The sequence below is a fragment of the Arachis stenosperma genome, chromosome 10 (genome assembly GCF_014773155.1).
Source record: "Arachis stenosperma cultivar V10309 chromosome 10, arast.V10309.gnm1.PFL2, whole genome shotgun sequence".
Taxonomy (NCBI): domain Eukaryota; kingdom Viridiplantae; phylum Streptophyta; class Magnoliopsida; order Fabales; family Fabaceae; genus Arachis; species Arachis stenosperma.
Genome location: NC_080386.1, coordinates 7,375,791 through 7,390,330, shown reverse-complemented (window position 1 = coordinate 7,390,330; position 14,540 = coordinate 7,375,791). Strand labels below are relative to the sequence as shown.

Below are 14,540 nucleotides of genomic sequence, written 5' to 3'. Positions count from 1 at the left end.
TGTTTGGTATTGAAAAGTTGAAAATCTTTCAAGAATATGATCTTAATATCGACACCTTTAATTTATTTAATAATCAAATTCTGTATATACTGTCTTTGTTTTTTCATATTTGGTTGGTGAAGGAGTCTATTCAAGCATGATATAATGATGCGTATGCAATAGTGGGAAGCAAAAGATAATGTCTTTCAGGTACTTGAATTCTACCATGGCCAACTTTTCTATCTTTCTTACTTTCTTTGTATACATATATATGTGTGGGGTTAATTATAGTATATTGTGAAAATTAAAAAAAGTTATATAATCATTTTTATCACATTCTGTTATATACTAAAAAAACTATTTAAATAATGGAAATATATTTTTATATATATCGAAAATAATATATAAATATAAAAAGTCAGTTATTTATATGAAAAAGTATAGGTAGACAATAAAAATATTAAATAATGTGAACAATGGATATATCAGATGTTTATTTCAGTAGGTGTGCGGATGGTTATTCTAATATTAAGATTTATATGGATAATTTAAAAATGTAGTATGTTTTAATTTGATTGATGGTTCTTCATGTTGTTCAAGAAAGTTATTGGTTACTAGCATTACCTTATTTATATATATATGTGTATATTTATATGTATTTCGCATATTTGTAATAAAATAATAAATTATTGGGTAAAGTATATTTTTTGTCCGTAAAATTTGACAAAAATTTTAAAAATACTTCTAAGCTTTTATTTTGTTTTAAATTTGTCCCAAAAATTTTTTATTTGCATTGAATATATCCTTGACGGCTAATTTTTTAAAAAATTCAAGACAAATTTAACAACAATTTCATAAAAATAATCCTTAACACAAGTAAATCAAGTATAATTTTCACGCATTATTGTTAGATTGGTCTTAAATTTTTTGAAAATTTAGCTATCGATGGTATATTTGATGCAAATCGAAAATTTTTAGGACAAAATTAAAACAAATAAAACTTAGGAATATTTTAAAACTTTTGCCCAACTTTAAGAACAAATATATACTTTACTCATTATTATTAAAATAACTAAATTTTATACAAGAAAATAATTAAATTTTTTATAATAGAATAATCAAATATTTTATCAATATAGAAAATCAATCATCATTCATCTATTACTCATCATTGATTTTTTTTATATTTTTATTTGTATTTTGATTATAAATAAATATATAGTTTGATTCAATTATTTATAAAATTTAACTATAAATGTAAATATAAAATAATCTCATTATTTTATATTAAATTGTTCCATTGAAATCTGACACACTTTGGCTCTATGCAATGCAAGTCCACATTCTTCCTCCATAAACTCAGAAAAGGCTGTTAAAGTAGTGAACCCCACAAAGTTTGACATTATATTCCATATTTCATATTTCTTATTTCTAAATTCATTCCCACTACTTAGCATTTATTTATAAAGATCTTGGGAACTAATTAAAACCATCAATTTCCATGCAACTATGTCACTTTAAGCTGCAATATTAACATACATATACTTAATTATTAGGACTATATGGTTATTGTTAAGCTCTTTCTAGAGTTCTGACCTCTCTCACCACAAATTGTATCTCAATTCTCTCCTAGAGGTTCCAGCAGGAGAAGAAGAAATGGGTATTGAGAAAAAGCTCAATGTCTATTTTCTCTTTGAATCAAGTCTTGTTCTCATCTTGTTTACTACCCTTGTTAGTTCATCACAAGAGCAAAACAATAAGGAACTCATAGCCACTCGTGTTTTAAGCACCAAACACAACCGTATTGAGGTATTATTACATTAATTCTTCTTCTTCTGCAGCATTGTCACTTCACTATTCCCCTGCTTCCTAAAGTTCAGTTAGTATAACATTTTTTTTCCTAATATATATTATCTCATCACTAGTAAGAGTCAAGAGCAAAAGTTAGTTTTTCAAACTCAAAACGCTTTATTTTTCAAAAATATTCGGTAACAAAAAAATATTAGCAAAAAACATTCAAAATTTATTTTATTTAGTATTTATTAAATATTGTAACAATTAATAAATGTTAAATAAAGCAAATTTTTACTGATTTTTTTATCTCTTTAATATTATTATTATTATTTTTATGAATTTACTCAAAACCTGGGTAATTTTGTAAGCCAAATAAGTTTTCATGAATAAATTTTTTAAAGGTTTGAATCTTTGTTCTTTTATGAATAATTTTGTGAGCAATAAAATTTGTTCTAGATAATTTTGGTACTTTAATTTTCTCAAATTTCTTCTTTTGGGTATGATTGTTTGAGGAACAAAATAAGGTAAAAATCTTCATAAATTAGCCTTTTATGTTTTAATTTACGCATTTTTAAATTAGCATTGTTGTTTGTGAAGCTAACTTGTATTGTGGTTTTTTCATATATGAAGATGAATCCAAGACTTGTATTGGAAATCACAGTTCATGGTTTTCTGCTATGGGCCTCAATGGGGTTCTTGATGCCTTTTGGTATTCTAGCAATCAGGCATGGAAACAGAGAGCAGAATCCAAAAAGGCTTAGGATTATTTTCTATCTTCATGCAATTTTGGAGGCAAGTATATCTTACCCCCTCTATTACAGGATAATTCTTCCAAATCCTTTTGAAAGAATTTCTAAAGTGAAAAAAAAAATTTATAAAATAATAAAATAAGAAGTTATTCGCTATTAAATTTATAATTTTTATCACGGGAAATTTTATTATATTGATTTAAGAGTATTTAGTCTTTTATTCTTTTATTTTACTATTTTTTTTATTTTACCAAAGGTTAATCCAATTCTTTTAATAATTATGCTAGAAAATCAGTCACCGAATTAGCTATATATTAGTATAAAATATAAAATATATATTAAAAATAAATTAAATAATATATATTTATATATAAATATATAATAATTAATTTAATGATTGATTTTTTTTGTGTACGTAATATTTTCGTTTTTTTAATTATTATACTTTTAGAATAATGCTACTGTTGGCAAGCATTTATGGTTTTGATTGACAATTAATTTTTTTTTTTATGATGATTGAGAATTAATTTAATAAGTCAATTAAAGTTATTCTTAGAAAATACTTAGCCCATACAAGAACAAACAAACAAAGATGGAAGATAGTCAAAAAAAAAAAAAAACAAAGATGGAAGATTAATATTTTTATTTATTTTAGATTTATGTCAATACTAACCAATTTTTTTCACTAAAAATATTTACTCTTAATATTTTTCACTTAATATTTTTTTTCACAAATATTTCAAATTCATATAAGCATTATCATTAACAAAAACTAAATTTACCCACATTGTCTGTATTTTACTACGGACTTATTTAATTAAGTTCTTTCAGGGATAACATTTGAATTATCACATATTAAATTTAATTAGTAAAATCTAAAAGGACTTAATTAACTTGTGTCCTAAAAAAACATTTTAAAAAGATAATAATAAAAAAATTTAATATTTTTTATGTATTCATTAAAAATATAAAAAAATAATTTTTATAAAATATTTTTTATGGTATGCTTAAGGGCATAAATTAGCAAAACCTAAACTAAAAAACTTATTTTAAAAAGCTTGGTAGTTAGTAATAAGGTCAAGTGATTAAGTAATATTGCCTCCTAGATTCTTGACAAAGACAATAATGGATACGTTGAGAACAAGAAAGTGAAAGTCATTATATATTAAATAGACTTTCAAACAAATAAAGTCTGTGAAAAGAACCCACAAATTATGCTGTTGGCTGTGGTACTATTACTAACCACTAACCAGCAAAGTCATAGTTATCAATGCAAGTAAAAAATGAAAGTAAGTATAAGAAAAAAAACACACAAAACAAAAATAGTAAATAGTTATATATATAAGGCTCATTATACAGGAACTTTTACCCTTATTTTTCATTGAAAATAGTAATAAAAGTAAAATTGATCATTAAGATGTAAGTATTTTGATCTTTTAGTCAGGATCTTAATTAGATTCAAATATATAAAAAAAAAAAGAAATTTTAGGGGAAAAAGAACACCAACAAAAGAAATTTTTCATTACATTAGTTATCCTTGCCTTTTAAATATTTAATATGTTAATACATAATATATTTATACTTTGTGTTTTATTTTCCAACAGATGCTTGCTATAGTTATTGCCACGGCAGGGGCAATAATGTCCATAAAAAATTTTAATAACCTCTTCAACAATAATCATCAAAGATTAGGGGTTGCATTATATGCTGTCATCTGGCTTCAACTTGTACTTGGTATCTTTCGACCACAAAGGTAAAAATAATTGCATTGCCTCTTAGTAATGATTAAAAACATGTTTTATCTACTATTTTTTTTTTCTTGGTTAGGCCATTCACACTTGCACCCTAGAAATCCAAGCATGGATTGTTTTGCACTTTCCCATTGATAACCCATTATACGTTTAAGTAATTTAATAAAATAATGTATTTTTAACCATAAGGAATGTTAATTCATTATTCAAGATTTGAACCATTGAATTAATTTCTATTAAAAAAAAAACATTGAATTAATTTAGTACATGATATCAGAAGTTCAATCTGATACATCTAAGATGCGGCCTACAATTATATGCATTCTGATATATTTTAGGTTTAATTATTCTGTCGGTCTCTATAATTTTATCAATTTTTTAATTAAGTTTTCATACTATATCAGATTTTGTAAGTAAGTCTCTATCGTGATAGAAACGTTAAAATTAACGGAATATTCTGTTAAACTATATAAAATATTCAGTAAAATGTTGTCACAGTAGGGACTTAATTACAAAATCTAATATGATATAAGGACTCAATCGAAAAGAAAAAAAATATTGAAACCTAATTGAAAATTTAGTAAAACTATAAAGACCAACAAAACAATTAAACCTATATTTTATATACTCCTTCAAGTTGGCTAATAAATACATTTCATATAATTCTAGTCTTCCTTAAATAATAATTCTTTTTAAAGAAACCGAGAATTTTATTTATTTATTTTCAGGGGATCGAAAAGAAGGAGAGTGTGGTTCTTGGCACACTGGATAGTGGGAACTTCAGTGTCACTACTTGGTGTGTTGGCTGTATATACTGGCTTAGGAGCCTATAGAGAGAAAACATCCAAAAATACAAAAATTTGGAATATATTTTTCACAATTCAGATAACTTTGATTGTGTTTCTCTACCTATTTCAAGAAAAGTGGGTCTATATACAAAACCAAGGAGTGATTTTGGGAAATGAAGTAGTGAATCTTAGGACTCAAGAGCCCCCTTATCATCAAGGTCAAAAAGACAAGGTGTTGAAGCCTGAATCTTGTTGACATGAAGAATGAACCAGAAATACCATTAATTTATTGAGGAGGACTTTTGCATAGGATTAGGATACAATTTATTTGAAAACTTGTATAATGGAATATGTGAATTTATAATTTGTTTTTTTATTTCTTGGAGGATATGGGGACAATTGGGGTGAGGGGGTTGGGATTTGAAGATATATGAGATATTTTGGTTTAATATATATTTGTTCTTTGGAAAATAAATTAAGTAAAAGTGTAATTTCATGGAGATCATGAAGTTAATTTAAAGATACATATGATAATTTGGGATAAAATATCAAATTGGTTCTCTATGTTTGGGATGAATTTTATTTTAGTTTCTAATGTTTAAAGTGTCCTATTTACATTCAAAATAATTTTGATTAGTCTCAATCAAGTCCTGCCATTAAGTCATAATGAAATTGGTAACGCCGTGTCCGACGTGGACATTTGAAGGGGTAGAGGTTAATAGACGTGTAACAGATTGTTGAGATAATGAATTATTTTAGTGTCAAGATACATAATGGAAAAAAGTTTGGGTTTGATGGTGAACCTTTACACTATGTTGGGGTGAGACTTTCATAGTGGACTACTGTGATAAAGATATGTGGAGTAGGTTCGAGGCTACTGAAATAGTCGTCGAACAGGATTATTTGGCAGAGAACATCGTTGCGATGTGGTATAAGTCTCCAAAAGAAGAAATAGAAGAAGCACTGAGGATGCATCAGACAGACAAGGATGCAATGGAGATGGCCAAAATTAGGCTGAAGGACAACATAATAGAGTTTTTTGTTGTTCACAAAGATGGTACTACTGCTAGAAAAGCTTGTACCATTGAAGAAGTTCAAGAGATAGATGGTGGTGAGGTTGGTGCACCCATTGTGAAAATTGTTGGGTTGGTCCAATTGTGGTACATAAAGCCCAATAATCTGAACAGGCCAAGGTGGGTAAGAAGCCCAAAGTTGTGAGGAAAGTCCAAAGTTCTGAAGAGACTTTAAAGAGTGTGGAGACATGTTCTATGTTGGAAGAGGATTGTATATCTGTAGAGAAGTCAAATTCTTCAGGTGATGATGAATCTGAGGATGATGATTATCGGCCAAAGAGTGATTATGCCAGTGATGATGTAGATAGTGATGAATAATGGAAGTAACTTTTGATGACAGTGATGATGATTGGAATGGTGATGGGGTTTGTTTGATGTTGATATCACAACTATAAAGAATTATCAAAAGATGAAAGAGAGTGTTGCAGCTAAGAGAGTAGAAAGAGAATTCAGTGCCAGTTTTACCAAGAAAAAGGAGAAAGTGGTGGCTACTAGACTAAGGAATGAAGATGATGGATATGACATTGAGAAATTATGGAATGTCCCTGTAAGTGATGATGAAGGGAATCCCTCGTTGAGGAACTACCCTTTGCACAAACATTTGAAGAATATGAAAGAGTATAAATGGGAAGTTGGCACAATGTATATGGATAGGAATGTTTTAAAGGAATGTGTAACTAGCTATGCTGTGCACAGTAACAGGAGATTATGGTTCTCAAAGTGTGATAGTCATAGGTGTAAGGCGGTATGCCAAGAAGGATGGAAGTGGTTTACATACTGCCATAAGATAAAGAGTGAGGATACATGGCAATTGACCAACTGTTATAAAAAACATACATGTAGCAAGGCCACCAAAATTAGAATCATGAGTTCTCAATAGCATAGCAAGGCATTTATGAAGAAAATTTGTGAGAACCCAAAGATCAAGTTGAGAACTTTGATGAAGAAAGCTCATAGCAAGTGGAATGTTGACCTCACAAAGTCCAAAGTTTCCAGAGTAAAGCAGTTAATATTGGATGAGATTAATGGTACTTATGGAGAGCAATATAGGAGGATACATGACTATGCTGCCGAGTTACTGAGGTCGAATCTGGGTACCCCTATTCGTATACAAGTTTAAAGACCTCTTGAGTTTCAATTAGAGACACCGATCTTTGGTAAGGACATGAGACCAACCTTTGAAAGGATTTATATCTGCTTGAATGCTTGTAAAAGGAGCTTCATGGTGTGTAGACGCATGATTAGCCTTGACGGATGCTTCATCAAGACTCCATATAAAGTGCTTCTGTAGAAAGTTTCAACTGACAGGTTATCCTTGTGAGCATGCCATGAGTTGAATTAGAAAAATATATTTAGATGTTAAGAACTATGTGAACAATTACTATAAAAAAAGAGATCTATGTGGACTACTATCAACATCTAATCTACCCTATTAATGGACTAAATCTGTGGGAGTGGACTCAGAATGATGATGTGCTGCTACTAGTCTTTAAGAAACCAATAGGGCACCCTAAATTAAGCAGGAACAAGGATGGTAATGAGCCACAGAACATTGGACCACTGTCAAAATTATCCAGAGAAGGACAATAATAAAAATACTCTTACTGTTTTACATTTGGTCACAACAAAAGGATCTGCCCTATAAAACGTACTGTGGAGGCCTCGGCAAAAAAGGAAAAAATTGCATGGACCTCATCTAATTGTAAGGATTGGAGTTAACTATATGGATTGAAATTAATTTAGACTATGTATTGGATTAATATCAATTTGTCGATATTTCTGTTTTTTGTTATTAGTTGTAGCATAATGTAGCTCAACCATCCAAGAAGAGTGCTAGCACAGCTAGGACTAAAATCCATCAAAATAGTAGCAAAGGCAACAGCAAAAGTAACAATAAAAACTCAGCCAAAGAGAAAGAGCAGTGCATAAGATGTAGGGACCCAACAGTTACAGACCTCCTCCAAGAGAGCTAAATACACCAGTAGCGACAGTCAATCTCAGCCATCCACAATAATAATTAATAGCCCATCAAGAAGGACCTTGAAGTACATGGCCAAAACACCACCTAAGGCCTGGAAAGTATTGAGATGAATTTATAGTACTATAATTAATGTATGTTTTGTAATAAAAGTGACAATGACCAAGGACTTTTGGACCTGTAATACTTTATAGAAGCTACTTTAAGACTTCTATTTTGATGGTTATCTTTTGTGTTGTTATTTTTCTGGTTATGTCAAGCTATTTTAAGACTTCTTTTGATATTGTAATTCTTTAGAGAAGCTATTTTAATACTTTTCCAGTATCAATGGTTAAAAGTTATTTTCAGGAGTATAATTATGTGAATTGCTTCTTTAAGCCTTTTACTTATTAGTTGTCAAATTGATTTAAAATGTTACAATGCCCAAAAATATATGTCAATTTTCAGAAACTCATATTTTTTATTTCACTCAATAGTTTACAATGTTTACAACACATATCTTTACATATTCATATCAAAATAGGGACAAATTTAGCAAAATGGATAAACGTAACTGTTATCATCCTAAACCACAACATTAATTCTTGCAGCAATTCAAATGTATGTCAAAGTCATATGTCTTACATAACTAAATCAATCATATAGGAATAAACCAGCCGTTATCTATCTAAGAACTCCAACAACAAGTGCCAATGCAAATTTTCTTTTAGCTTTCTGCAGATTTTTCTTTGACACACTTGTTTTCTTCTTCAATCTTTGAATTTATGGGTTTTGCCCTTCAGCCTCTGCTCAACCAAAATACTCATATTCTTCTCCGATCTATTCTCAGAAAATCAAAAAGAGGACACCAGACAATTAAAAAACTCCATACACTAGCAACTAACGATGAATCGAAAGAAGAGACTGCAAAGAGGACACTTACCTGATAGTTGACGCATCTCCAAAATCTTCTTCCAGGATTCTCCACTGTAGAGGATGTCCGCAGCACTGGTCTCTCCCCACAAAAACACATCATCCTTCTTCCGTGAGTCTTGCTGTTACTACGCAAACTTTGAGAAGACGATGGAGGAGACATTCTCAGAAGACGATGAACTAACAAGAATATTGGGGGTTTAGGGTTTATTTATTGACCCTAATTTCTTTTTTTTTCTTTTTATCTTACTTTCAACGGTTAAGTCGAGCGTGTGTATTAGGTTGGCCACGTTGGACACGCCGTTACCAATTTTATTATGACTTAATGGTAGAACTTGATTGATGCTAATCAAAACAATTTTGGATGTAAATAGGATACTTTAAATGCTGGAGATTAAAATAGGATTCACTCCAAATGTAAAAGACTAATTTAGTACTTTATTCTAAAAAAAAAATTGTACCCGTTGTGATTGCAATAAATGTGGGAGAAAAAGAAAAATATTATACTAAAACTCTAAAAGAGTGATAAATATCATGGGTCATGGGAGTCGAGTAATTAGTTTTCAATTCAAAGGAACTTTAAGTCTTTTTTTTTTTCTAAATTAAATCTGATGTATTATTTTTGTTGTTTACAAGTGTAAATATTTGATAAGTTTTTTATGTTTTCATATTTTAGAAATGTTTTTTTATGTACATTTTAAGGAACATTGAGATAAAAATAAAGACAAATAAGGGATTGTTAACAAATCTTTAATGCACTATGTCTTATATATATGATCCCAAATTATAGAATATTGAGTTTTGATATATTAGAAATGTGATTAAGAATAAAAATTATGGTTTGAATAATTATAGTTTTATACAAAAAATTGTAGCAGTTTCTTCTCATGTTTATAGACCTTATTTTACGATGAGACCAATGTTTTATTGAAATTAGAGATTCTATTATGTCTCCACCAAATTTGGTATGATTATAATAACTGTAAAATTAGTTATACATTGTTGTGATAAGGATGACAAGGTGGATGTCCATTTATGATGGGCGGTCTAACATTCTCAATAGTGAATGAATTAAATGAGAGTTTGAAAGTATGGAATTTTTGCATATATAAATAGAGGACAAATCCTCAAGGAATATACACACACAGAAGCAATATAAAAAATATTCTCTTTCTTTCTCTTACTATATTTATGCAATTCTCTTTCTCTTTACTTTTTATACTCTTTTCTATCTTTATATATATATACACATTACAACATATAATATTATTATATATATACAAATTATTATTGGGATAATTATTTTAATGCTAAAGTCTTATATTAATACATCTTTATTTTATATTTAATATATCTTTTATTTATTTCACAACACGTTATCAGCACGAGACTCTGATCAAATTTTTAGGAAGACTCAGGTAACAAATTTTTATTATGTCAAAACTCTCTCATCTTGAATTCAATGCTCTTGATATATCTGGAAACAATTATTTATCATGGATACTAGATGCTGAAATCCATCTTGATTCAATGGATCTTGGAGATACCATTAAGGCTGAAAATAATGCATCACAGAAGGATAAAGCTAAAGCCATGATTTTTCTTCGTCGTCATCTTGACGAAGGATTGAAAAATGAATATCTTACATTAAAAGATCATGCAAATCTTTGGAAAGACCTTGAAGAAAGGTATAATCATCAGAAAATGGTGATACTTCCTCAAGCCCGATATGAATGGACACATTTGCGTTTACAAGATTTTAAATCTATAAATGAATATAATTCTGCAATGTTTCAAATCACCTCACGAATGAAATTGTGTGGAAAAAAAATAACTGATCATGATATGTTGGAGAAAACTTTCTCAACCTTCCATGCCTCGAATGTGCTCCTGCAGCAGCAGTATCGAGAGAAAGGGTTTAAAAAATATTCTGAGTTAATTTCTTGCCTTCTTGTTGCTGAACGCAACAATGAGTTGTTATTGAAAAATCATGAAGCGCGCCCAGCTGGCGCTGCCCCATTTCCTGAAGTAAATGTGGCAAATTACCCCAGAAGAGGTAAATGGCAAGGTTTTAATAATAAGAAAAATTATGGAAGGAAAAAGAATTATGTTCAAAAGAGAGGATCTCACCAGAAGTGGGATAAAGAAAGGAATATCGGACAGAATAAATCAACAGGGGATAAGTGTTTCCGTTGTGGTGGAAAGGACCATTGGTCACGTATCTGTCGTACCCCAAGGCACCTAGTCGATCTTTACCAGGCATCTTTGAAAAAGGACGACAAAGGAAAGGAAACAAATTTTGTTTCAAATGATGCTGAGAACTCCACCACTTATTATAATGTATCTGATTTCTTTGAGGATCCTGAAGGAAATATTGGTCATTTGATCAATGATGGAATAGTTTAATATGTGGGATTGTGAAATATCTATATAAATAAATAATGTAAAGAACTTATTGTTAAGTTTTATTTTCTATGTATTTAAGTTTCAAATGTGATGTACATAAATAATGAAATATTAATGTTTATGAATTTTGAAATTATTAAATGTGTCAAATTTTAAAATAAAATTTTAGTATATGACATTATTTTATGTACAGTGTTTCTTAGAAAAATAATTCTGATCAAGTATTCAATTTAACTGTGCATACTACTCATTTTATTATTATTTGTTTTTGAAGAGAATGGCAAGGATATGTAATGAAGATGTATGCCTTGCGGATAGTGCAAGTTCGCATACTATTCTCAAAAGTGATATATATATTTTACCCATCTTGTGCCAAAAGAGGAATATGTTAATACTATTATTGGCTCAGGCAATGTGATAGAAGGCTCCGGAAGAGCTATAATTTTGTTTCCTGGAGGAACAAAATTTATAATAAATAATGCACTATTATCTACCAAGTCTCTGAGGAACTTGTTGAGTTTCAAAGATATTCGCCGAAATGGATATCATGTTGAGACGATGAATGAGGGAAATCATGAGTATTTATGTATCACAACTCATGATTCAAATAAGAAAGTTATATTAGAAAAATTATCCTCACTTTCATCTGGGTTGTATTATACCAAATGAGTTCATAACTTGGCACGGCCGATTGGGTCATCCGGGAACAACCATGATGAGGAGAATTATTGAAAACTCTCGTGGACATTCACTAAAGAACCAGAAGATTCTTAAAACTAGTGAATTTTGTTGTGCTGCATGTTCTCAGGGAAAGTTAATTTTAAGACCATCATCAGTAAAGGTTGGATTTGAGTCTCCTGAATTCCTAGAAAGGATTCAAGGTGATATATGTGGACCTATTCATCCATCATGTGGATCTTTTAGATATTTTATGGTCCTAATAGACGCATCTTCGAGATGGTCACATGTGTCCTTATTATCTTCTCGCAACCTGGCATTTGCGAGATTACTGGCTCAAATTATTCGATTAAAAGCACAATTTCCAGAAAATCCAATCAAAGCAATTCGTCTTGATAATGCTGGTGAATTTACTTCCCAAGCCTTTAATGCTTATTGTATGGCTAATGGAATAAGTGTTGAACATCTAGTAGCTTATGTTCACACACAAAATGGGTTAGCAGAATCACTTATTAAACGCCTCCAATTAATTGCTAGACCCTTGCTTATGAGAACAAATCTCCCAACCTCGGTTTGGGGGCATGCTATTTTACATGCCGCAGCACTTATTCGTTTGAGGCCAACGAGTTACTATCAGTTCTCTCCTATGCAACTAGCTTTTGGCCAGCAGCCAAATGTTTCCCATTTAAGAATATTTGGGTGTGCGATATATGTTCCCATTGCACCACCTAATCGCACCAAAATGGGACCCCAAAGAAAATTGGAAATATATGTTGGATATGATTCTCCCTCTATAGTGAGGTATCTTGAGATACAAACTGGAGATGTATTTAACGCCCGGTTTGCGGATTGTCATTTTGATGAATCAAAATTTTCAACATTAGGGGGAGAGAATAAGCTTCCTGAAAAGGAACTTAACTGGAATGCATCATCGTTGATGCATTTAGATCCTCGATCAAGACAATGTGAACTGGAAGTTCAAAAAAATTATACATTTGCAAAGAATAGCAAATGAATTGCCTGATGCATTTTCTGATATAAAGAGGATAACCAAATCTTATATACCAGCGGAAAATGTCCCAATTCGAATTGATGTCCCAGTAGGACAAGTAGCCACTGAAGCAAATTCACGCCAGAAGCGTGGCAGGCCTGTCGGTTCCAAAGACAAAAATCCTCGAAAGAGAAAAGAGGTAAATAATATTCCTATTGAAAAAGACATAGTAGAGATACCTGCAGTTGTCCAAAATTCTGATATAACGCCAGAAGACGTTCAGGTACCTGAAAATTGTGAAAATGATGAGATCTCGATAAATTATGTCTTTACAGGAGAGAAATGGGACCGAAATAAGACAATTGTCAATGAAATATTTGCATATAATGTGGCATTAAATATCATGCATGAAAGTAAGGATCTTGAGCCAAGATCAGTCGAAGAATGTCGACAAAGGAATGATTGGCCAAAATGGAAAGAAGCCATGAAGGCTGAATTAGACTCACTTGCAAAACGTGAAGTCTTTGGACCTGTAGTCCGTACACCTGAAGATGTAAAACCTGTTGGATATAAGTGGGTATTTGTGAGAAAATGAAATGAGAAAAATGAAGTTGTGCGCTATAAAGCCCGACTTGTGGCACAAGGTTTTTCACAAAGGCCCGGTATAGATTATGAAGAAACGTATTCCCCTGTAGTGGATGCGATAACATTGCGTTATTTGGTCAGTTTAGCTGCATATCATAAACTGCATATGCATTTAATGGATGTGGTAACAGCCTATTTATACGGCTCATTAGATCGGGATATCTATATGAAAGTCCCTGAAGGACTAAAGATATCTAAACCATCCAATGAATATTCGCAAGGGTTATACTCAGTCAAATTGCAAAGATCTTTATATGGTCTAAAGCAATCTGGACGAATGTGGTATAATCGTCTTACTGAGTATCTGGCCAAAAACGGATTCAAGAATGATGATATCTGCCCATGTATTTTCATAAAGAAAACTACGTCTGGGTTCATTATAATTGCTGTGTACGTTGATGATTTAAATATCATTGGGACTCCTGAAGAGATTCCAACAATTATAAAAACTCTAAAAGAAGAGTTTGAGATGAAAGATCTTGGAAAGACTAAGTTTTGTCTCGGCCTGCAGATTGAGCATATAAAAAGTGGGATCTTTATTCATCAAACAACATACATAGAAAAGATCTTGAAAAGATTTTATATGGATGAGTTACATCCATTAAGTACTCCAATGATCGTAAGATCTTTGAATGTGGAAAATGATAAATTTTGTCCTAAAGAAGAGAATGAAGATATCCTTGGTCCTGAAGTACCATATCTTATTGCCATTGGAGCGCTAATGTATCTTGCTAATAATACACGACCTGACATATCATTCGCGGTGAATTTACTAGCAAGATATAGTTCCTCTCCA

At 30.8% G+C, this 14,540-nt stretch overlaps 1 protein-coding gene across 1 annotated transcript; it reads left to right on the top strand.

Moving 5' to 3' along the window:
• Window positions 1-1,333: 1,333 nt before the first annotated feature.
• On the top strand, window positions 1,334-5,558 carry LOC130956346 (cytochrome b561 domain-containing protein At2g30890). The gene is made up of 4 exons (XM_057883384.1): window positions 1,334-1,788; window positions 2,404-2,565; window positions 4,127-4,275; window positions 5,002-5,558. Exons 1-4 carry the CDS (start codon window positions 1,636-1,638, stop codon window positions 5,315-5,317), a joined length of 780 nt encoding a protein of 259 aa, XP_057739367.1. The 5' UTR covers window positions 1,334-1,635; the 3' UTR covers window positions 5,318-5,558.
• The last annotated feature ends 8,982 nt before the right edge of the window (window positions 5,559-14,540 follow it).

Excerpts from the sequence above, each read along its gene's own strand:
- LOC130956346 (XM_057883384.1), top strand. The coding sequence starts at position 1,636 with ATGGGTATTGAGAAAAAGCTCAATGTCTATTTTCTCTTTGAATCAAGT. Across the intron at positions 1,789-2,403 it reads CCAAACACAACCGTATTGAG|ATGAATCCAAGACTTGTATT; the intron begins GTATTATTACAT and ends TCATATATGAAG. Across the intron at positions 2,566-4,126 it reads ATCTTCATGCAATTTTGGAG|ATGCTTGCTATAGTTATTGC; the intron begins GCAAGTATATCT and ends ATTTTCCAACAG.